Source organism: Fringilla coelebs, assembly GCF_963513975.1.
Source record: "Fringilla coelebs genome assembly, chromosome: 2".
In the NCBI taxonomy this organism is placed as follows: domain Eukaryota; kingdom Metazoa; phylum Chordata; class Aves; order Passeriformes; family Fringillidae; genus Fringilla; species Fringilla coelebs.
Window position 1 is genome coordinate 1,966,931 of NC_140029.1, and position 25,093 is coordinate 1,992,023.

At 48.4% G+C, this 25,093-nt stretch overlaps 1 protein-coding gene across 2 annotated transcripts in view; it reads left to right on the forward strand.

Moving 5' to 3' along the window:
- Positions 1 to 2,965: 2,965 nt before the first annotated feature.
- RUNX1 (RUNX family transcription factor 1) overlaps positions 2,966 to 25,093 on the forward strand; it is a gene marked incomplete at both ends in the record, with an annotated part of 183,666 nt that continues 161,538 nt past the window's right edge. For both annotated transcript variants that reach the window (XM_084201208.1, XM_084201209.1), the window contains one exon: positions 2,966 to 3,020. In XM_084201208.1, coding sequence (XP_084057334.1) covers positions 2,966 to 3,020 — 55 coding nt within the window. The remainder of the gene's footprint in view (positions 3,021 to 25,093) is intronic.

The window sequence follows — 25,093 nt, forward strand, 5'->3', positions numbered from 1 at the left end:
AGAGTCTCTATCCCAGGACAGACAGTAAGAAATTAAGGAATCTGATATCCTGCCACAGAACACATCCCTGCAGCAGCCTGGTTCCTTGGATACCCTGAAACACATTGGCCTCATCTCCCCACCTGATGGCATTTAAAATCATAATAAATCCTTCATGCTGAGGGGCAGCTCCAATCTCTGCCCCTGTGACAGGGGCAGGACCCAGGGAGCAGCTGGAGCTGTATCAGGGTTTTCCATGATTCCATAATCCTTTCTACTGCCTTTTGGGACATAGCAGATATTTCCTCACAGGTAACTCCTCTGGATCCCGATTTAAAAATCCTTTCCCTTGGTGACAAACCTGAACTTTGGGGCTTTGTCTTCCCCTAGATGAATGTGCCACGAGATCCTGGAATTCTGCTGCCTGAATTCAACTCGCATCATCGTTTTCTTGGGGCGGGGACCCTGCCAAAATGAAGCCAAAATTCGGTGCCGCCGGCCCGAGCTCCCTCTGCCGGTGCCGGTCCCGCAGCGCCCGCACGGATCCCACTGGGATCCCATCCGCATCCCACCCGCATCTCGCCGCGATCCCACCCGCATTCCACCTGGATCCTGCCGGCATCCCTCCCGGATCCCACCCGGATCCTACCCGGATCCCGCATCCTTCCTGGATCCCGCCCTGGTCCTGCCCGCATCCCGCTCGGATCCTGTCCGGATCCCGCATCCCGCATCCCTCCCGCATCCCGCCGGGTGCCGCCGCAGCCCAGCCGGAGCCGGGATGCGCTTCCCCGAGCGATCCCGCGGGCTCATCCCGGCTGCAGAGCGGGTGCAGCTGGGCTCTGGGCAGGTGAGTGTTTCTATGGCAGTGGAAGGGATCCAGCTCCCGAGCGGGAAGAGCTTTGTCCCGATCCAGGCAAAAAGTTGGCGGCAGGATCTGGAAAAGCCGGGAAGTAAAAAAAAAAAAGCCTTGATTGAGGATTGAGCCAAGCTCAAAGCCTGGGAGTGGAGAGTTCTCAGTTCCCTGTTCCTGCTGTTCAGAATTGCTCTGGGGTTTTTTTTCAGGAAGTTCATTTGGGAAAACATCCCAATTTCCTAGGTAAAGTGTGTGGCTGGAATTGCCAAATCCTTTTGCACCACAAGAGGCTTTTTTGGGCCTGTTCAGGCTGGAGAGGAGAAGCTCCAGGGAGAGCTCAAAGCCCTTCCAGGGCCTGAAGGGGCTCCAGGAGAGCTGCAGAGGGACTGGGGACAAGGATGGAGGGACAGGAGCCAGGGAATGGCTGCCAGTGCCAGAGGGCAGGGCTGGGTGGGATCTTGGCAATGAGGAATTGTTCCCTGCAGGGTGGGCAGGGCTGGGATGGAATTCCATCCCTGCATCCCTGGCAGTGCCCAAGGCCAGGCTGGACACTGGGGCTGGAGCAGCCTGGGGCAGTGGGAGGTGTCCCTGCCATGGCAGGGCTGGCACTGGGGGGGATTTAGGGTCCCTTCCACCCCAAACCATTCCAGGATCCTTTAAACCTCTGGTTCAGCAAACTGGCTTTTAAAAAGGAAAATCAAAAGCACACAGCCCCAGAGCTCCCAGGGACTCCAGACTGCCAGGATGGCCTGGCAGTGATGCCACAAGAAATTCAGGCAGTGACAGGACTCAGCTTCCATAGCTGCAATAAGTAGAAAAATCCAAGTGGATTAAGTGAATTAAAAATCCAAGTGGATTAATCCAAGTGGATTATTTTTTCCCAAGAACTCCTACTTCATGTAGTAATTGAATTTTCTTTTCTCTTCTTCATTGGCACAGCCAGAGACAAAACTTCCAATTGATTACTGGTTAAGGCTTATTATTTTTAATTTTTTTCTTCTTCTTCTTTTGGGGAAGGGGAAAACAAAGGGAGAACAGGGCTAAGAAAGGATTATCCAACTGGACCTATGGAAGACCAAGATTTCCTGTGATCTTCCAGCACTCATTAGAGGATGCCATCACAGATATTCCAAATAAAATTGGGACTTTTTAAATCTCCCCTTTTCTTACCAATTTTCTTAAAAAAATAAATGTTGGGACTTTTTAACCTCCCCCTTTCCCCCCCATTTTCTTTAAAAAGAACCAAACCAAACTTTTTAATCTCTTTTTTTTTTTTCCATTTTCTTGAAAAAATAAATCTCATAACAGGGGTCTCCCCTCCAGCTGATTCCCAATGTTTTACAGGATGAGTTCCACATCCTCCTGCCTTCACAGCAGCCTCAAAGCCAGGTTTGAATTCCTATGGAATAAGCAGCAATGAAGTCGCTATCAAAATAAGCAGGAGCTCCCAAAAAACCTCAAACAACCAAACAAGAGGAGTTGGATGAACTCATCAAAGACCTTTTGGAGCATTGGGGCTGGTGAATCACCAGTTTTTCCCTCCCTCAGCAACTCCATCCTTGCCTGGAGCCCCGGGGAGGGCAGGTGGAGTGGGAAGGGCATGACTTCAGCAAGTTAAAAAAAAAAACCCTTCAAAAAAAAAAAAAGGCAGAAAGTCGACATCACCCCAGTCATGTGATACAAAAGAACCAATGGAGGCAGGTCCTGGAAAGGGGAACAGTTAAATTTGTAATTTGGGTTGTGTGAAACACTTCTTTGGGCCTCATAAACAACCACAGAACCACAAGTTGGGCACGGAGGCAGTCACCCAAGAGCGGGTCCGGGATATTGGTCAGCAGGGAGGGCGAATCGTTGTGCCTGCAAACCACAGGGTTTCGGAGGGTGGTAAGCATCAGCAACCACAAGCAAGCCACTATTTTTTTTTTTTTCCCCTCCTTCATTTTAAGAAACAATTTCAGAGTTCTTTGAGCAAAAGTAGCTCAGGATCCGCTCCCGAGGCGCCAGGATGGAGCCGAGAGGGATGGCTGGGAGGAGGGTGGTGGCAATGACCAATCTTCACTTTGCACTCCCCAAGGTGGAAGAAACCCTAAATTGCCTCCCAGTGAAGAGAGAGTGAGTTTTAGAGAGGAAACAATGGCTTCAAACAGCATATTTGAGTCACTTCCTTCTTACCAGCACTTCTTGAGAGGTAAGTGCCATTCAGAATTTCTAAATAGATGTTTTGCTTTCCCGTGTTTCAGAAAATGCATGTCTGGAGAGGATCTGGGCACTTCCTTGCAGTACATGGGGTTTTTTCCACTTCAGTTTTCTTTGAGTTGATATCTGAGCTGGCAGAAATATCATCTCCTTGCTTATCAGTTAAAGAGATTCCAACAAGGTTTCATTTAAGCTGTTCAAACAACCATTGCATGCTCGTGAATTTGCTGTTCCTAAATCCCAGAGGGCTCGGACAACTCCTGGGAATTCCCGCAGGTCCAAGAGTGGCAGCTCAAGCTCCTCTTTGGTTCTTTTCTGGGGACTTTTTGAGCAGCTGCCACGACAAAGGACAGTGCAGGGAGGGAGCAGCCAGCAGAGCAGGATTTAGGCTGGGTTTAAGGCTCAGATAAAAGCTTAGGAACCTGCCTAAAGTGTGCTGCAGCTCACGTGGCTCGGGGAAAGGAGTGGTGGGGATGGAGCGGGAGGCTCTGAGGATGCTCTGATGGCTGGAGGAGCAGCTGCAGCCCTGGAGGGGCTCCGGGGGGGACCGAGGGACTGCAGCCAGCAATCTGTGCTGTGTCACCAGTGACCGAGAGGTTGTAACGTTCTTGTCGTGCTCTCAGCACCCCCTGTGGAGCTGCTGCTTTAGTCATGGCTTATTCACACAGCTCAGCACGGGAAACTTCTCAGCTTCCTGGGAATGCCCTTCCCAAAGAACTCCTGGAGCTGAAATTTTCCCTGTGCTGCAGAGGGGCTGTGCCCACGTGGGTGACGAGGACACAGAGCCTGGCCCAGCCCAGGCTTGGCCAGGGAGCAATGGGGTTTTGGGGCTTTTTTTGGTTAAAGTTGGGATTAAATGTGTGAGATGGTATTTCTTGTTTGGACTTAGATGTTTGTTGGTTTTTATCTATATTATAGTCCCACAAGGTGTGAGTTTTGTAGTACTTAACTTCAATAAGTTAAAAATGGAGATGTATCTTTCGATAAGGTTTTTTAAGGATAAATTGTTATATAAGAAATTATACGCAAATTATCTTTACTTTTAACTCAATAACTACTTGTGGCTTGTAATGTGGACTTTTTAATCGAATTACACAATACTTCTCAAACTCATGAAGAAGCAGGTGAAGAGGGTAAAGAAGGACTAGCTTCTGCTTTAAAACTATCTTGTTTTATATATATTCCTATAATCTAAAACTTTAAACTCTGAGTTTTCCACCATGTGATATTACACGCTTCTATTCAAACTGCGCACTTATAATCTTAATCCTATTATTTAATTTTAGAAGTTTTCTCTACGGCCTCAGGTCAAATGCAGTGTCCTCTTGGGGGTCAGTGCCTGGCAGCACAGAAAGTCTCAAATTCTCAGCAGCCAGGGTTCCAAAAATGGAGCAGCACTTCAGAGCTGCTGAGAGCCCAGCCGGGCTGGCGTGAGTCAGGAGTTTATTCCCATTAATAACGGGGAATGCGGAAGAGCTGCTCCCAGCTGCTGTGTCACCACTGGCAGCAGCTCCTGAGGGTCACAGCCTGCCCAAATCCTACCCAGCTCTGCTGTTCAAATCTATTTTTTCCCCCCCTTCTGCTCATACCCGAAGTTCTTCTCCGTCTTTTTCCTGGCACTGCAGGCTGTGAGTCACCAGCACCTTCGTGCCTGGCTGGGGGAGATGCTGGAGGGTGGGCAGGAGGTGCCCAAGTGCTCAGCACCCTGAGCAGCAGGGAGAGGAAGCAATACTGCTAAAATAACAAGCAGGACCTTCCTGCAATTCGTCAGCTTTTCTCTTTTTTTTTTTTAATTTAATTCTTTTTTAGCTCAGCAACTGCTCGGTGTTTAATGTGTAGCACAGGAAGGGTTCTTGAGGAATTTCTGTGTGTGATAAAGAACAGAGTGAACCTCATGGGGCTGTGCTTGTGCCAGGCCACGGGGAGGGATGGAGAGCAGGGGTCGTGTGCTTGGCAGGAACCCAAAAAATTTCAGAGCAGCTGGTTGAAAACCAAGGGCTGACTTGTCCAGAAAAGGAGGAGTTTCTTAAAGCTGCTTAATCCAGCGAGAGATTTAGCTCAACACCCCAGAATGGGGTTTATTTTCGTCCTCATTTTTGGCATTAAGGTTGTTCCAGCGCCTGGATTTTGTTTTCTTTGGGGAATGGGCTACAAGCAGGGCTAGGCTGGAAGACATCTGTGTATCTGAGGAACACCTGGAATGTTCTGGGCCAGGCTGGACTGGGCTTGGAGTAACCTGGGATAGGGGGAGGTGTCCCTGCCCACAGCAGGGGGTGGAATGGGATCATCTTTAAGGTCCCTTCCGCCTCAAATCACTCCTGGTTTTTATATTTATATAAAATTTCCTATCCAGTTTTGACAGCCCGGGCACAAGATCCTGCAGAACCTTGTGTACAGAGGTTTTTCCTGCAGAAAACCTCGGGTCAAACACTTCGGTTGAGTTGTAAAACAAATGTTTCATCATTGCAAAAGAACATCGTGCGTGTGTGTGCGAGCGTGGAACGGTTTTCCAGCAGTTCCCTTTTTGTTCCTTTCTCCACTCAAACGAACTCAGGGCAGTTTCAAAATCCTGGGCTCAGCAAAAGGAACGTTTGGGCTCGGGAGCAAGAAAAATAATCATCCCTAGGGTGGGTTGTTCTCACCCTATTTCTCAACAGCCTTTGCAAAGCAACGTCCCCAGAGTGCCTCTTTTCTGCTTTTCCCGCCAAAATTTATTGCTCTTTCTCCCTCAACTGAAATCGTGAAGGAAGGGGGGGAAAAAAATTGTTTTCTCTGTGGATTTCCCTTTATCAGGCCAGGCAGCTCTGCGAGAAGGAAATCCATCATTCTTTTGGAGCTTGATACTGGTGGAAATTGGGGAGAAAAGGAGGGGAATGGGGAAGCAGCGGCGTTGGTGCAGCCCCCGGGGGCAGCGGCAGGCACAGAAACCCTGACGTGCTCATGGGGTGTGGTACACCACAAAGGATGTGGTCCTTTTCCTATCACACCACACCAGCTCCTCGCTCAGGGAATGAGCATCAGGCTGGAGCCTCTCTGTTCCCAACACATTCCAAGGAGAATTTTGGGATGGGGCATCAAAATGAGTCCTCTTGAGGGGGGGTCTTGTGGTAAAACCCTATGGGTTTTAAAGGAGTACATAATAATTGCATCACACCCCACCCCTAATTTTTATAATTCCTAATTTTATATTTTTTTTAATTTTGTAATTTCTAATTTCATCATTTCCAATTTTGTAATTTCTCAAGGTTGTTACGCCGTAACGATTTTTAATTTCCTGATAATTTTGCCTATGAAAGAAAACAGAGCTGATCTTTTCCTGCAGCTCAAAAGAGCACCAAGTGTAATATTTTCCAGGAGGGCACTTTTCCCTTGATTTTGCTGCAAGGTCTGATTCTTTCAATAGGCAAAGAAGTTTTCTCGTGGTTTTGCCTTTCTGATAATTTTTTATTAATTAATCATGGCCGTGGTTGGACATTTGGATGGTTTGTGATCAACTGGGAATGAACAGCAGCACAGCAATTTTATAACGTGGAAAACCAGAAAAATCACTCTGGGTGATTTCTTCTGAGTCCTACAGTGCCAAGGAGCACCCAGGCATTGAGGGATTCTTGCCTTGTAAATGCAAAATAAAACTGTGGTGAGTCCAAGGAAAGGCAAAAAGCTGGGAAGGGGCTGGAAAACAAATCCTGGGGGGAGCAGCTGAACTTGGGGGTTCAGCCTGGAGAAAAGGAGGCTCAGGGGGGACCTCACTGCTCTGCACAGCTCCTGACAGGAGGGGCAGGGAAAAATGAGAGGAAATGGCCTCAAATGGCACCAGGGCAGGCTCAGGTTGGAGACTGGGACAGAAAATGTCCCTGGCAGAGTGGTCAGGCCTTGGCAGGAGCTGCCCAGGGAGGTTTGGAGTGCCTGGAATTGTCCCAGAGCAGCCTGGATGTGGCCTTGGGGACAGGGACAGGGATTGGGGTGATGCTGGGGTGGCACTGGGTGATGCTGAACGTCTTGAGATGATTTAATGGAGAAGCTCTCCCTGCTCTGAAGGTTCTCCCTGGATTCAGGGACACCTGAGCACTCTGATTCTCACTGAAAATGAGTGGCTCTGAGTTCCTTGTGGTGGGATTCCCGTTGGAAACGTCCTCAAGTCCCTGGTGCTGGGTGGGCTGGAGGCTGAGGGGATCAGGGGCTCCATCCCATCAGCTCCAGAATTGTGGATTCCTCATCCCTGGAAGTGTCCCGGGCCAGGCTGGGGCACCCTGGGACAGAGGAAGGTGTCCCTGCCATGGCAGGGTTGGAATGGGGTGATCTTTAAATCCCTCCCAACCCACACCAGTCTGGGATTCTTTTTCCAGCAGCATAAATTCCCTTGTCACTGAGGAGGGAGAATTTTCCAGCCTTTTTCAGGCTGCCTGCCCCATACCAAAGAGTTAATTCATGTCAGCATTATAAACCACTGACTGCAGCTTGTGAATAGGAAATTGAACTAAAGCTCATAAAAACCTTGGCTTACAAGTAGAAAAACCTTGCACAATGTCTGACTTACACAGCCCGAGCTCTTTTTTCACTTAAAAGCCTTGAGAAACACTGCGAGGCCTGAACACAGGAAGTAAAAAGTCTGACAGAGCTGAACATGCTGCTCTGGTGAGATCAAGAGATTTTATCCTGAGCCAAAATATTTCACTGAGTGTTTCAGCAGCCACACTCAGCCCAGGGATATGTTGTGCTGAGTCTAAAAAGGATTTAGGGTCTGTCTGGCCTGCACATCCCTCAGATTGTTTTGCCTTTGCCCTTTCTCACTCGGCCATTAATTAGAGATTGTTGGGTGTTTTACCATGAGGGACCAGCTCCAGCTCTCTGGTGGAAAATGAAAGTATCTCCCCCACACTGCCAGGGGATGCAGTAAAAAATAAACTCCTTTTTTTTTTTGTGTGTGTGTGTGTCACCAGAAGATAATCAAGATTTAGTTTGACTGCTGAGGCGTGATCCCAAAATAACAGGATGCTTATCTTGAAATGCATGTGAAAGCCAGGGGTAGTGACAAGTTTATGAAAGGAATTTTTGAAATTTGACTGCAGAATAAAGGATGAGTGTCTCAGTCATGCTTCTCATTGAAAATGAGGGGCTCTGACTTTCCTTGTGGTGGGATTCCCGTTGGAAAAGTCATCAAGTCCCCGGTGCTGGGTGGGATGGAGGCTGAAGGGATCAGGGGCTGCATCCCATCAGCTCCAGAATTGTGGATTATTTGAGAGGGGAGAGTCTGTACCTAAATGAGAGTGGCAAGGAAATTACTGCTGTTGGATTTAGAAATTGAATTTGAAAAGCCAAGGAGAAAGAACCCTAAGGAAAAAGCAGATTTCTCTGTAGGTTATCCCAAAACCAGGAGAAATGTCTGACTCTGACATCCTGCCACGTGCAAACGGTGCCTGCTGGGTTCCAGAGGTTTCTGCTGCACATCCAGAGGGATTCCCAGGCAGGAATGGGGATGGAGAATGAGGCTGAAAGGCATTAAATTGTACCAGGGAAGGTTCATTGCCATAAAACCCCAGCAAAGCCAAGGCTTGAACAGAATCCTAAAAACTCCTGTCCATACAAAGTATCATGGAACTGATTAGGCTGGAAAAGCCCTTTAAGATCATCAACAATTTCTTAATAAATAGCAGCTAGGTTGAGGGGGAAAAAAGCCAAACCAAACCAAACAAAAACCCAACCAGCCAAAAACAAACAAACAAACAAAACAAGCAAACAGAAAAAATCCCAAAACCCAAAAAAACTTTGGAAGGGTTAAGTTCTCCCTCTGCCTCTCCCTGCCCTATTTCAGAGCACAAAGCAAACCCTGTTAAAGCTGGGGAAGAAAGATCCCCTGGAAGCAGCTCTGTCATCTGCCAGATGATTTGTGGCTTCCTCCAGGACATCTGGGATTGGCCATGGAGAGAGACAGGCCACGGTGACTCACTGGGCTGAGAGGACAAGAAAACATCTCCCTCCTTTTTTCTGCTCTGGAGAGGCTGGGTAATATTTGGATAAACCTGAGTCAGCTGCCCAAATGGTGCAGTGATATCTCCTCTCTGAGAGGCATCGATGGGCCCTGTGGGGTGGCAGCAGGGGAGGTGACAGCAGTGCTGCTGGCTGAAACACCTGAGCTGCCACAAAGGGCTCCAGGCCGTGGGTGCCTTGGTTTGAAAAGACAGGTGTTGGTAAAGGAAGGCAGGAGCCTCTCTTGAAGTGAAAAAATGCAAATTGGTATAGTCTGAATTATTGTGATTTTGAAATTAAGGGGCTCTCAGGCAAAGATATGGGAGCAGGAATAACAGTTCTTTATTAGGGAAAAAATAAAAATAAAATAAGAATGCAGTGATACAAACCAACCCTGCCAGAGTGAGATCAGTCGCTGTCCCCTGTGTGTCAGGGTGGGGGCACAGCCCCATCCCAGGGGGGCTCAGCCCTCCTGCAGTGCCAGCTGTGGTTCTGCTGCAGCAGGATCCTGCACAAGGGGGGAGTTTTCCTCTGCAGCTCCAGGGCTGCTGGAGATGGGCCTGCTCTCCCTCTGGGAATGCAGGGCAGGAGAAAGCTGCTCCTCTGGGAATGCAGGGGGCAAAGGCTGCTGTGCTGTTCCAGGGCAGATTGTATCCAGGTAGGAATGTGTGAAATCTCAGATTGTATCCAGGTAGGAATGTGTGAAATCTCAGATTGTATCCAGGTAGGAATGTGTGAAATCTCAGATTATATCCAGGTAGGAATGTGTGAAATCCCAGATTGTATCCAGGCAGGAATGTGTGAAATCTCAGATTGTATCCAGGTAGGAATGTGTGAAATCTCAGATTGTATCCAGGTAGGAATGTGTGAAATCTCAGATTGTATCCAGGTAGGAATGCTTGGCTCCTGCCCTGGGCGCAGCATCTCCCCATGGGATGATGGAATTTGATCAGCCCTGCAGGGACACTCACTGGCCATGGACAGCAGAGATCTCCTGCAGGGAGGATGGGCTGTGGGAGAGAGAAAGGAAAAACTGCCCAGGGAACAGCAGAGAACTGCCCAGCTCTGACAGATGGACATGGAACACACAGCCCAGCCACATCCTGCATTTCCAACCCAGGCACACCAGAATATTCTCAGAGGTACTGAAATCAAGGCATGCCACTCCTGCCAATGGAAAGAGCAGGAATTATGCAGATTCCCAATGTAATTTCCAAAATAAATGACTTTTTTTTACACTGGGATCCCAGCCAAAGCTTAGCTTTACAAACAAATTAAGTTTAATGATAAAACAAAATGGTTTAGTCCAGTAACACTAATTTTAGTCCAAACCATTGAATTTCCTATAAAGATTTATTCAAAATATTGAAGTGGGAGAAAGAAAAGGGCATGGAGGGACTGAGTGTGAAGCAGGGAAGGAGAGAGGGAGGGCAGCTCAATTGGAAATTGAGTTTCCCGTTCATCCTCGATGTTGTCTGAAGGATTCCCCACTTCTGCTGTGAGCGAAACTCTGTCAAACCAGGCAGTTTCACCTCGTGAAGATCTCTGAGAACACTTTCTCTGGCTTTGATCAATCTGGGAATTTCTGTTTCCAACCTGTAGTTTTTGTTTTGAGTTTCTGATTCCAGTGAACCCCCAAGCAGTCCAAGATGGGCTTGGGTTTTTTTTTTCCTTTTGCCTCATGAATATTTTGTCTTGCAGGATGTTTTCTGTCATCTGCTTTCATACTGAAGCTGTGATTTTGAAAGCCCAGAAGCTGCATTTAGGTTGGGTTTTGTCTGCAGGTTGAAAGGTTTATGTCTTACAAGTCTTTCTGAGAAAGCACTGGAAGGAAACCTGAAAACCGTCAGGTTTTATGAGATCTGCTATAAACATTTCAAGCTGCTGGATTTAGGGCAAGCCCTGCCACCCTCATCAAATCAGCAGCTCAGAAGCTCTGAGCCAGCCCTTCCAGTGGCTTTTTGTGGTGTTTGAAGGGGAAAGGAGAGTTTGGGAATTCCCTGGCAGGTTCAGGGTAAAGCACGGCGTGGGGCTGTGTGTCCTGGGTGACGAATGTCTGGGACCTTCAAAGCCCCAGCACCACCTGCAAGTTCATTTTTTACTGGTTCATCTTTTCAGCTCTCACAAGTTCATTTTTTTACTTGGTTTTGTGGAATTCACCTCTGCTGTGACAGCCAGACCTGGGCTCAGAGATCCACAGAATCCTGGAATGATCAAAGTGGGAAGAGATCTTCAGGATCACCCACTCCCACCAGCAACAGCTTCACCCCAAACCATGACCCCAGGGCCCCCATCCAGACTCCCCCTGAACATTCCCAGAGAATTCCCAGTTCTTCCAGTGGCTTTTTGTGGTGTTTGAAAGGGAAAGGAGAGTTTGGGAATTCCCTGGCAGGTTCAGGGTGAAGCACGGCGTGGGGCTGTGTGTCCTGTGTGACGAATGTCTGGGACCTTCAAAGCCCAGGAACCACCTGCAGCTCTCACAAGTTCATTTTTTCAGCTCTCACAAGTTCATTTTTTACGTGGTTTTGTGGAATTCACCTCTGCTGTGACAGCCAGACCTGGGCTCAGAGATCCACAGAATCCTGGAATGATCAAAGTGGGAAGAGATCTTCAGGATCACCCACTCCCACCAGCAACAGCTTCACCCCAAACCATGACCCCAGGGCCCCCATCCAGACTCCCCCTGAACATTCCCAGAGAATTCCCAGTTCTTCCAGTGGCTTTTTGTGGTGTTTGAAAGGGAAGGGAGAGCTTGAGGAATCCCTGGCAGGGTCAGGGTAAAGCACAGTGTGGGGCTGTGTGTCCTGTGTGACGAATGTCTGGGACCTTCAAAGCCCCAGCACCACCTGCAGCTCTCACAAGTTCATTTTTTACTGGTTCATCTTTTCAGCTCTCACAAGTTCATTTTTTTACGTGGTTTTGTGGAATTCACCTCTGCTGTGACAGCCAGACCTGGGCTCAGAGATCCACAGAATCCTGGAATGATCACAGTGGGAAGAGATCTTCAGGATCACCCACTCCCACCAGCAACAGCTTCACCCCAAACCATGACCCCAGGGCCCCATCCAGACTCCCCCTGAACATTCCCAGAGAATTCCCAGTTCTTCCAGTGCCTTTTTGTGGTGTTTGAAAGGGAAGGGAGAGCTTGAGGAATCCTTGGCAGGGTCAGGGTGAAGCACAGTGTGGGGCTGTGTGTCCTGTGTGACGAATGTCTGGGACCTTCAAAGCCCCAGCACCACCTGCAGCTCTCACAAGTTCATTTTTTACTGGTTCATCTTTTCAGCTCTCACAAGTTCATTTTTTACGTGGTTTTGTGGAATTCACCTCTGCTGTGACAGCCAGACCTGGGCTCAGAGATCCACAGAATCCTGGAATGATCAGGGTGGGAAGAGATCTTCAGGATCACCCACTCCCAGCAGCAACAGCTTCACCCCAAACCATGACCCCAGGGCCCCATCCAGACTCCCCCTGAACATTCCCAGAGAATTCCCAGCCCCCACATCCCTCCCCCCTCCTGTCAGGAGTTGTGCACAGCAATGAGATCCCCCCCAGCCTCCTCCTCTCCAGACTGACCAGTTGGTGGCCACTTTGTCCCTCTCTGGGGGGATCCAGGGTTTTATCCCAAGAATTTGCTCTGGGCCAGATTTTCTTCCCTCAAAGAAAGGGAAAGTGTGGCTGCAGGGATGATTTTAAAGCAGTACTACCTGAAATCTGTCCTGGCTGTCTAAGATCAGTAGTGACAGCCCTGGGGTTCATCTCCTGCCCTCACTCAGCGCCACAGCTCATCCAGGGGTGGCTGGATGGGCTCCCCTCACATCCAGAAGGACATTGAGGGGCTGGAGAGTGTCCAGAGATGGGAAAAGGGGCTGGAAAACACATCCTGAGGGACGAGGGAGCAGCTGAGGGAGATGGGAAAGGGGCTCAGCCTGGAGAAAAGGGGCTCAAAGGGACCTCAGGGCAGGAGGGGCAGCGAGGGAGGGTTGGTGAAAGTGAAAGGAGGAGAGGAAATGGCCCCAAATGGCACCAGGGCAGGCTCAGGTTGGAGACTGGGACAGAAAATGTCCCTGGCAGAGTGGTCAGGCCTTGGCAGGAGCTGCCCAGGGAAGTTTGGAGTGCCTGGAATTGTCCCAGAGCAGCCTGGATGTGGCCTTGGGGACAGGGACAGGGTTTGGGGTGATGCTGGTGGGGCTGGGTGGCACTGGGTGATCCTGGAGGGTTTTCCCAGCCTTGATCCTGGGATTCTGAGAAGATCCAACCTTCAGGGCAGGTTGGATCAGTCAGAGCTCTCTGATGCTCAGCCCTGGAGAAAAGGAGGCTCAGGGGGGACCTCACTGCTCTGCACAGCTCCTGACAGGAGGGGCAGGGAAAGGAGGAGAGGAAATGGCCTCAAATGGCACCAGGGCAGGCTCAGGATTTTTAAAACAGTTCCTGTGAAACTGAACAAAAAACCATCACCCAGATTCCTTTGTTGGATCTTTTCCTGGCTGTCCTCTGGATCTCTGTGAGATAGAAATATGTGAGAGTCTCTGTTCAGGTTTCTGTAGAACTTTGGGACATTTTTGTCCCTCACAGAGTGGTCAGGCCTTGGCAGGAGCTGCCCAGGGAGGTTTGGAGTCCCTGGAATTGTCCCAGAGCAGCCTGGATGTGGCCTTGGGGACAGGGACAGGGTTTGGGGTGATGCTGGTGGGGCTGGGGTGGCACTGGAGGTCCCTGCCCACCTGGATGATTTTGGGATTCACATCACCCGGAGAGGCCCCAGATCTGAGAGCAGAGCTCCCCCCAGTTCAGGGGAAGGCCTTTGTATTTCAGAATTCAGTTACCAGATAATATCAGACTTCTGTAAAACACTTCTGGTTTTCAGGACCTCCATGTAAATGAGCTCTGGGGTTTGTATGAGTCAGAGGGAATAGAATTCATATCTGGAAGATAACTCAAGTTCAGACTCCATGAACAGAATTTTCAACTAAAAGAGAGAGGTTTAGATTAAATATTGGGGAGAAATCCTTAGAATGAAATTCCTGGAGAAGCTGTGGCTGCCCCTGGATCCCTGGAAATGTCCAAGGGCAGCTGGACAGGGCTGGGATCCCTGGGACAGGGGAAGGTGTCCCTGCCCGTGGAGGGGGTGGAACAAGATGATATTTAAGGTCCTTCCAACCCAAACCTTTCTGTGAGTGTTGGTGAATCACTTGCTGCATAGTGTGGTGGTTTCATTGCTCCAAACCCTGTGCAAGAAATTTAGTTACAACTTTTTCCATCCTTTTGGCCACCTCTGAGAGGAAAAGGACCCCTCAGCCTGAAGAGTTTTCTCTTTATCAGACCTGTAATAGTGAAAATGGACGGGGCTGAACACCCACACATTTTTCACACCAAAAAAATTGTGCACACTGAAACCAAGAGTTAGGTCTCTTGTAGGAACATGAGCTTCTTCTGGCTGTCCCTAACTGGAGAAAATGATTTAATTTTCTAAATGAAGCAGGGTTTCATATACAGTGTGCCTGGAAATGAAATGTGAATGACTTGCCAAGGTTAAAAACCAGAGACAGGATAAACTCTGGGGTTTAAAAGTGATGAATTGTTCAGATTTTGGTGTAACAATCAGAACTTTTAATGCTGGGGTGGTTTTCTTTTCCTCTAATAGGGATTGCAGTGGAAATTGTCATTTTTGTCACCAGTTTCCCAGGGAATGGGCACAGCCTGAGGCTGCCAGAGCTCCAGGAGGGTTTGGCCAGCACTGCCAGGGATGCCCAGGGTGGGGTTGGTGGGGGATCAGGAGCTGGATTTGGTTAATCCTTGTGGATCCCTAAGGATAATCCATGGTTATCCATTTGGGATAACAGGACATTACCAACATGAAGGGGAATTAGGGTTCCCCTGTGAGGTGAATTTGTGTCATTAAACTGATTTCTAGGCAAGGAAAGATGATTAAGAGTCACATTGTACTGGGGCAGTTAAGGCAACCCAGTCTTTTGTGTACATGGAACCTGATCCAAGAGTCAGGGAAACCACTGGAAAGACCAGGCTGGTGGCTTTGGGCTTTGGATGAGACTGGGATGACTCTTGTGCTGCAGAAGAAGGTGTGGCACCCATGGCCCAGGCCAGCAGCTCCTCTGCAAACAGCTGCTTTTGGCTTTGGAGCAGAATTGTGGAATTATGGAATGGTTTGGGATGGAAGGGACCCTAAAGCTCATCCCATCCCAGCCCTGCCATGGCAGGGACACCTCCCACTGTTCCAGGCTGCTCCAGCCCCAGTGTCCAGCCTGGCCTTGGGCACTGCCAGGGATGCAGGGATGGAATTCCATCCCAGCCCTGCCCACCCTGCCAGGGAACAATTCCTCATTCCCAAGATCCCACCCAGCCCTGCCCTCTGGCACTGGCAGCCATTCCCTGTGTGCTGTCCCTGCAGCCCCTGGAAATTGTCTCTCTCCAGGTTTCCTGGGGCTCCTGCAGGCCCTGCAAGGCCACCCTGAGCTCAGCCCAAAGCTTCTCCTGTGCAGGTGAGCAATGCCAGCTGTGCCAGCCTTTCCTGCCAGCAGAGCTGCTCCAGCCCTCTGCTCATCCTGGAGCCTCCCCTGCTTTGCTCCAGCAGGTCAATCCTGCCCTGTTTTGCTCCATTCTCAGGATGTGCTGAATAAAAACCCCTCTGTGTGAGCCAGAGCTCCCAATTCCAGCTGCCCACCGGGGGCTTGGCTCATTTTCCCAGGTTTATTAGGAAATCCCCCTGCCAGCCCCTCCCTCCTGGGACAGCTCCGAGTTTTGGGCACATCCGTGTCCCACTTGGAGAGGGCAGAAGCAGCTCTTGAGGTCTGGGGTGTTCCTGCTTTGATGAAACCACCCCAGCTGGAGATCAAAAGCACTTTTTAAACAGAAGCAGTTGGAGGTTTTCCATCTGCTCAGCTCCTTTTCAGCCTTTGCTAAAGCCCATTCCAGGCAGAGAGGCTCCAGATCTCCAGATCCCATTGTCCCAGGGGATCAGGTGTGGGACCAGGCTGGACACAGGGTCAGCCTCTGGAGCTTCAGGTTTACTAAACAATCCTACACAGATCTTTTGTGATTTAACAGAAATTTGTGATCAGATTTCTGCTCATTTCCAAGGAAAATCTTTTCCCTGTCCCTTAACTTGTTTTCTGGCTGATGTCCCTCACTTGTTGAGGTGAAGGACTTGAATATTTTAAAGCATTGCTGGACTTTTTAGTAATTTTTTGGTTTGTTTGTCTTTTCTGCAGAAAATTGAGGCCTCTCTTATTTGAAACTGCAGTTCAAAGAGGAATGAGAAATTAAATAAATAACCTATAGAAAAACATGAGCTGTCCTATTTTAGGATGTCATTACCTGCAGCAAAATTTCTCTCACTTCTTTCTCCTCGGTGAGAAAACAAACCACCTCGTGATTGAGGTCTGCAGGAAATGCTGCTCTTTGCAACATTTGCCACCAACCAATTCACCCAAACTTTTCTAGCACATGACTTAGGTTGCAAATTTTGCTGCTGGTTTGCATTTCTGCAGCTGAAGCCCAACCTGCTTTGAGTTATCATAAAACAAAAGCAAAAATATAATAACCGAGTGGATTAAAGATTTGCCTGGAAAAAAAATCAATTTAAAATATTTTTTTTTTTACCAGAATTCAATGCAGAAAAGAGAGTGAGAAAGTCAGGAAGGGGAAGAAGTTTTTCATTGTGATTTAACCCTTGAGTAGCAAAACCACTTTTCCTCTGCTGACCTCTGTTTCCTCTGGGGGCTGCATTTTCCAGCTGGAATGGGGAATATTCCCGAGCAGCAGGAGCTGCCAGGATTTCAGGGAATGGTTGGGTGATGGAAATCTGAGGCCCAGCTGCTGCTATTTGAGACACAGGTGTTTGGAGCTGCCTTTGCCTGTGAGTTAAAATAAAGGAATAGAGAAAACTCCCCCAGGTGGTGCTCCCAGAATAATCCACTGGCATTTTTCCAGGGTTTTTTGTTGGGTTTTGTTTGGTTTTGGGGTTTTTTTTGGGCAGTTCAGTGTTTGAAGTCAATCCCCCATTGTTCATCCTATGGGTTATTGAATTATTGTCCTTTCCTTCGCCGGTGTCTTCTCCCTTTGGTTGGGGTTGGATGGGTGCAGGTGGCCCAAAGAAATCCTGGTTCTGTGCCTGGCACCTGGAATTCCTCTCTTTGATGCTGATTCCTGGAGCTTTTTTAGACATTCAGGAAGGGATCATGGAATCATGGATTGGTTTGGGTTGGGAGGGACCTTAGAACCATCTCACTTCAGCTGATTTGCACTCAGAGTTTTCACTGTCCCAGACTGCTCCAAGTCCCATCCAGCCTGACCTTGGACACTTCCAGGGATGGGAAACCCACAAACTCCCTGGGATGGAAGGATTGGCTTCCCCTGGAGCTGCTGTGCACTCCTCCTCTTTAACTTCTGACTTTACCCAGAGTCCTGAGACAAGTGCTGAACACACCTCCAGAGTTCCTGATTTTTTCCCAAAATCTCAAGTTCAGGATTCTCTGCATAGATCCCACTGGATCAACAGGTTCCTGTGGGATCTTAATTTCCTTTTCCCAGGCTCTTCTGGAAGTTTCCTGCATTAGCTTGGGCTGGTTAATTTTGGTTATGCAGTGACATCAACATTAATTTTGGCAACGCAGAACTCGAAAGTGGCGTGTGCAGGGCGTGGGAGGGAGAAAATGGCAGGGAAAAAGAGAATTATTTCTAAACTGGTTTCTTTGCTGTTACTTTTTCGCTTGAATACATGTGAAACTCGAGAGGCAGCTTGTGTCAGAGTTCTGATGCAAGTGGTGATGTGGGAGATAAAAAGTGAGGAGGGTGTTGAACCAAAGGCTTGGTTGGAGTCAAGATTAGAGCAGGGCAGAAGTTGTGCCTCCTGTGCAGGGGAATTGCTGGGCTCAGCCCCTGCCCGTGGCTCTGGGGCCAGGACTGGACCTGGAGCAGAGCCTGGGCTGCTCTGACCTCTGCACACAGGGACAGACACAGGGACAGACACAGGGACAGACACAGGGACAGCCAGGGCTGAGGACCCTCTCAGCTGGGGCTCCTCTCCAGGCTGAGCAGCCCCAAAGCAGGGGCTGGGCAGAGTCCCAGAACAAAGCAGGGATTTATCCAAAGGATCTCCTGCATGGACCCACCTGGGGCAGCACCAGAGCCCAGCCAGGGCTGCACCCAAGATGACCCAAAACGGCCCCAAAATGCCCGGCCGGGCACGGGGTCTCTCCCTGGGATCAGCTCTGCTCCATTTGCACCTTGCAGTTCATTGTCCCATCCCAGCTTCAGCCCCTGCAGTCCCACCCTGCTTGTTTTTCTCTCTCCAGCCCACGGGGTTTGTGCTCCTGGCTGAGATTTGGCTCATTTGTCCTTGGTGCCCAGCTGGAGCAGGAATTGTTTTGTCTCCCTGCTCTGTGCACAGAGCTCACCATCCCATAATATGAAGCTCAGAAGTACAAACTAAAGCAGCACAGAGTCTGAAAAACAGAAAAGCTCAAAACTGAGGCATCACAGCTCCCTCAGCTTTTCCTGGGCACGGAGCTGCTCCAGGTCCTTGCTCAGCTCCAGCAGCTCCTGGCCCTGCTGTGCTGAAGAGCCAGAGCTGGGCACAGCACCCAGAGGTGCCCCCAGAGCTGGGAATTCCCTGACCCGGTGATGTTCCATGGGAAATGCTGGAGAAGCACTTGGGATGGGATGGATTGACTGACTGGAACACTTCAGGCAGTTGCTCCATGGATATCAATTCCATGAAATCCAGATGTTGTTCATGAGGGCCTTCCCCACAACCTGTGCAAGGTGGTGAAAACCTCTCCTGCTTCCCATGAGATTTTGTCTCATCCTTTTTCTAGCTAAGCCTTGCTTTAGTGGGAAGTTCCAAAAAGCTTTTGTTGAAAATGTGCAAAGCCATTAAAAGGCTTCTCCTTGGAGGGTGAAATTTCAGATGGAAGCATCACCTGAATTCAAGCCAAGCCTGGTTTGGTGCCATTAAAAAGCCAGGAGATGCTGTCCTGGGCAGACCCAGATTTCCTACAGACCTGGATGTGCTTCTGCCTGAGCTCTCTAAAACCCGAGAGGGATTTGATCTGATGGAAGTTTTTTCCTTTCTCCAGGAGTCTAAAAGCTCCCTCAGGCTCCCCTCAGCTGGGAGGGAGCTCTGACAGAGCCTCTCAGGCACGGTTGATGAGAGCCAAAGGAACTTCAGCCCACTTCTGCTCTATCAACTTTAGTAGAGTTGGCCCACAAACCACAAGAGCTGGGGGAGGGCCAGAGACAACGAGGAGAGATCACACAAGCTCTGCCTCCCCTCAAGCAGGCTGAGAGAGGAGTTTGCAGCTCACTTGGGCCCCAGTGGCATCCAAAGTTAGTCAAATCCATCCTGGAACGCTCAAATCACTCTGAGAATAGGATATTCCTCATCTTCATGGATGAAGAATTAGGGAGGAATGATCAGATTGTAAGTTCAGCAGTTCTGAGAACCTCAGCTTCACAGCTATCTCCCCAAAGATCTCGTGTTTACCTCAAAATTCAGATTGAATCAAACTGATGTTTTAATCAGAAATTTCTTGAGCACCACACATCATTTCAGGGCCCTGATATTGTACCTCTCCAGCTGCAATCCATCTCAAATAAAAACCACCAAGAAAATCCAGGGGGAAAAGTGTTCTCCAGATAACTTTGAGCAGCAGGAGAATTTGAAAATGCCAAGAGCTGTTTCTGGACATCAAGCTGGGTCCCTTCCAACTCAGGATATTCTTGATAGACTCCCTAAAATCCTCCCAGGCTCCAGCAGAGCAGGAGGTTCTTGTGGCACACAAAGAATTCATTCATGCATTTAAAATTATTTCTTCTTTTTAATTTTTTTTTTCTTGCAGAAAAGAATTGAAAAGCAAATCTTCATTAAAAAAAAAATTAATTCCAGAGTTACTTTTTTCCCCCACCCTGCTCTCCCTGGTGTTGATCTGACTCTGGGAAGTTCCAGAAACCCTTGCAGGGTGCAAAGCCAAAGCTGCCGTTGGAAAAGGCTCCACCTCTGGCACAGGGAATAACCTTTGCCCAGGGAATTATCTGAACTTGGTTTGGTTTTTTTCCCATATCTCCCTTCTGGGTAAATTTGCAGGCTGGTGCCTCGCTGGTTGGCAGGGCAGGTTTGCCTGGAGCACAGCCCAGGTGACCTTGGAGAGCAGAACTTGTGGAGAACTTGTGGAGCTCCTTGAGGAGCCTGAGCTGCAAAATTCAGAGGAGTGGGAATGGTATCAGGATGCAGGGGCTGGAAGGACAGAATGCCAGAATCCCCAAATCCCTGAGGCTGGAAAAGACCTCTGAGACCACCCAGTGCCAGCTGTGCCCCGTGCCCACCTTGTCCCCAGCCCAGAGCACTCAGTGCCGCCTCCAGGCCTTCCTTGGACTCCTCCAGTTGCTCCTTTGGCTTTTTAGAAGCATTTCCATTAATTCAGCCCTCACTCCAGCAAAGAGGGACTGCATGGCAAAGAAATCATGGGAATGTGCTTGGATCATGGAATGGTTGGGGTTGGAAGGGGCTTTTAAGGCCATTTCATTCCTACCCTCTGCCTCTCCCTCCCAAATGTTGCTCCTTGGACAATTCCAGGGATGGAGCATCCTCAATTTTTCAAGGCACACCAGAGACGTTCCCTTGCTGTCTCAGCGTAGCACAACCCCCCCCTCAACAACAAATTCGAGGTGGAATCATAAAAATGGAGCAAAATGAGAGCTCAGCCTCTCCCCTGCCCCACCACGAGGTCTGGGTTCCTCCCAGCAGGAAGGAGCTCGGCTCGCACCTGCACCCACTTTTCCTCCGGGAAAAAACCCCGAGAGGCTCCAAGCTGGCGAGAAGCACCCCAAAACCCCCCTGTCCCCGGAGTCCTGGGCCAGCTGCTGGCCTCTTTGGGGCATCCTGTTTGTAGGAAAACAAGTGACAGTTGCAGGAGGGTTGCGAGAGCGAGCAAACCGCAGCCCCTGCCTGCCGCTGATAAGGGCCCTGCGCCGCTCTTGCAGCAGTTCCGTCCCCGCTCCCCCCGGTGCCTTCCTGTCCCCGAGCTCTGCCCAGCTCCTTTTCAGTTATTTTGGTTTCTCAGAAGGGACAGGAGCTCTGCAGCTCGCAGGGAACGAGGGTTTGCAGCCTCCTGCGGGGAAGGAGGAGGGTGGGAATGAGTGGGTTGGAAGGCGCGGAGCCGTCGCGGTTTTTTGGGGTTTGGGGAGTTTGCAGCCACCTGGCAGCCTGATGTCCCCCTGAAGAGCTCAGAGCGGTTCTGGAGGGGATCAGAGGTGGTGGCACAGCCCAAAAACATTTCTGGGCTCAGGGGCTGTCAGTGGGACAAAGATCTGTGTTTGTGTCTCAGGGCGATGCAGACATTGAGACGTCACAAGTCAAGGGAAAGGATGAAAAAGAAACGAACTTCAAATGCACCAGGGGAGGTTCTGAAAAGAGATTTGAGGGGTTTTTTGCCCACATGAGCAGTGAGGAAGCAGAATAATTGCCTGTGGTGGAGTCACTGTCTGTGGGAGTGTTGAGGAGTCTGGATGTGGCCCTTGGGGACAGTGCTGGTGGCACTGGGTGATCCTGGAGGGCTCTTCCCACCTGGCTGGTTCTGGGATGCCACAGAGCAGGGTCAGTGTTTGCAGGCAGAAAAAGATGTGAGGAGGGGTGAAGTTGTAGAACCAAATGTTATACTCGTGCTTAAAAAGAAACACAAAACCTCTGTGACCTCCAGGAAAGATTTCCCCCGCTCCTCTGAAGGAGAGCTCTTCTCTCATCAGCAGCAAATCATTCCTTCCCTAAAGCAAACATTATTCTTGCCATGAGGGCTGTGAAGCTCCCAGTGTATGAATTTCTGGAGGATCTGGAATGATTTTTCTCCTCATGAATTGTGTCTGCCTGTTCAGGTTAAATTCAGGTCTTCAGGTTGATGGGATGGTTTGGGATGGAGGAGATTTTAGGGATCATCCCATCCTTAAAAAGCTGCCATGGCAGGGACACCTCCCACTGTGCCAGGATGCTCCAGCCTGGCCTTGGGCACTGCCAGGGATGCAGGGATGGAATTCCATCCCAGCCCTGCCCACCCTGCCAGGGAACAATTCCTCATTGCCAGGATCCCCCCCAGCCCTGCCCTCTGGCACTGGCAGCCATTCCCTGGCTCCTGTCCCTCCTTTCCCTGGCAATAATCCCTCTCCATCTTTCTTGTCAGCTCCTTCAGGTCCTGGAATTATGTCTATTTTTAACAAAACTCTGATATATTTTAAAATAATTTATATCTGCAAAAAAAAATCCCAAAAAACAAACCCAAATCCCTCCTTCCCTGGTAGGAGCTAAGGAGTTTGCAGAGTCAATAATATTTATTTAAGTAGCGCTAAAAAAGCCCCAGATCAGAATTTATCCCCTTTAATCCTGTAAAAATGGGAATTTATCCCCTTTAATCCAGTAACACCTGCTCAAGGACATCCAATATCCCCCAAAAGGGAGTGTGGGGTGCAGGGCTCCTGTTACAGCCAGCTGCTCCCTGGAACCCTCGGCTTTCCAGGGAAAAAGGGAGCAGCTCACTCCTGAGGCTCTCCAGGGACCTCATTTCAAAGCTGGGCTGGACAGGTTTTCTTCAAACTGGGAACTTCAGATGGGATTTTTGGGAATGAGGAATTGTTCTGGGCAGGGCTGGGATGGAATTCCATCCCTGCATCCCTGGCAGTGCCCAAGGCCAGGCTGGACACTGGGGCTGGAGCAGCCTGGGACAGTGGGAGGTGTCCCTGCCATGGCAGGGGTGGGCTTTGAAATCCCTAAAATCCCTTCCAACACCAATCATCCCATGATTCCATGATTCCATGATTCCCTGATTCCATAATTCCAATTTTTATCATGAAATTTACCTTTATTATTCCCTTTTTCTAAAGCAAGCTTCTTACTAAAACCACATTTCAATTCTCGTTTTTCACATTTCTAGGAAAACTGCAGGAATTTGGGAAAACATCCCTGAATCTATCCCACAAAATAATCAGTGGGACAATCAATCATTATAACATCAGGAGAATCATGTCAGGGTGCCTAAATCCTAAAACAAAAGAGGGAAAATCCTGCTGGATTTGATCCCACTCCTGAGCAACCCCACTGATCTCAGAGGCAGGGAGGAGTGATGGCACAGAGGGAAAGCTGGGGTGGGACTCTGGGATTTGACAAATTAGGAGAGGAAAAAAAGGGAAAAATTAGGAGATTAAAAAAAAAGGCCAAATTGCCTTTTAGGATAGAAAATGCCAAATTAGGAGAGGAAAAAAAGGGGGAAATTATTGTTATTATCGTTATTATTGTTATTAATGTTATTATTGTTATTATTGTATGAGAGATGGCTGAATGAAGGGACACAGAATTTCAGGTTTTCTCAGAAGGTAACAGTGAAGTTATCAGACATTTTAATTTTTTTTTTTTTTGAGAAAGGGAGACTTGATTGGTCTCCAATTAACCCTTCTTAGACCATTGGTTAATTAGGAATAACACCCTTCTTGGAAACATTGTACAAGTGAACAACAAGTTTAAAACACTCATTGTAAATATTAAAGAATATTTTAAATTTTTTTTCAGTTTTCTCAAAGTTCTTCTGGAATAAAGTTGAGGGAAGTTTGGGTTTTTAGGGTTTGCAGCTGAGGGCTGATGAGCTGAAGAGTGTCAGGAGGCAGGGAGGAGTGGTGGCAGAAGGAAAGCTGGGGTGGGACCCTGGGATTTGCCACGTTAGGAGAGGAAAAAGGGGAAAAAATAGAAGAGGAAAAAAAAGGGGAAAATTAGAAGATGAAAAAAAAAAAGGAAAAAAATAGGAGATTTAAAAAAAGGCCAAATTGCCTTTTAGGAGAGAAATTGCCAAATTAGGAGAGAAAAAAAGGAGGGGAAATTATTGTTATTATTGTATGAGAGATGGCTGAATGAAGGGACACAGAGTTTCAGGTTTTCTCAGAAGGTAACAGTGAAGTTATTAGTCATTTTAATTTTTTTTTTTTTTGAGAAAAGGAGATTTGATTGGTCTCCAATTAACCCTTGTTACACCAGTGGTTAATTAGGAACAACTCCCTTCTTGTAAACATCTTACGAGTGAACAAGTTTAAAACACTCATTGTAAATATTAAAGAATATTTTAATTTTTTTTTTTTCAGTTTTCTCAAAGTTCTTCTGGAATAAAGTTGGGGAAAGTTTGGGTTTTTAGGGTTTGCAGCTGAGGGCTGATGAGCTGAAGAGTGTCAGGAGGCAGGGAGGAGTGGTGGCAGAGGGAAAGCTGGGATGGGACCCTGGGATTTGCCACGTTAGGAGAGGAAAAAAGGGGAAAAAATAGAAGAGGAAAAAAAAGGGGAAAATTAGGAGATGAAAAAAAAAGGGAAAAAAATTAGGACAGAAAAAAAAAGGCCAAATTGCCTTTTAGGAGAGAAATTGCCAAATTAGGAGAGAAAAAAAAGGAGGGAAATTATTGTTATTGTTGTTTAAGGCTTTCACAGAGTTTCAGGTTTTCTCAGGAGGTAACAGTGAAGTTATTAGACATTCTATTTTTTTCTTTTTTGAGAAAGGGAGACTTGATTGGTTTCCAATTAACCCTTGTTACACCAGTGGTTAATTAGGAATAACACCCTTCTTGTAAACATCTTACGAGTGAACAAGTTTAAAACACTCATTGTAAATATTAAAGAATTTTTAATTTTTTCTTTCAGTTTTCTCAAAGTTCTTCTAGAATAAATTTTGGGAAAGTTTATTTCTCTCTGAGCATCCCCAATTGATCACTGAGGTGGGAAATTTTTGTTTTTCCCAGGCCTGGATGGGGCTTGGAGGGACCTGGGACAGTGGCAGTGTCCCTGGCCAGGGCAGGAAATTAAATTTTCAGGATCTTCCCCTCCAAAACCACTCCCTGATTGCATGGAATGGAATGGGAGGAACTCACAAGCAATATTTGACTGAATTAGGGGCACAGTGTCACAATTCCTGAGCTTCCCAAGGGATTTAGGAGCTCATTTTCCATTTTTTCAATCATTTTGGTGCCAGTTGCTCCAGGTCCTCCCTGAGTGCAGGCAGGGAATCTCCCAGCCCAGGGGGAGCTCAGGGGAGAGCAGGAGATGGGAAAGGTTGGGGCTGATTTGAGC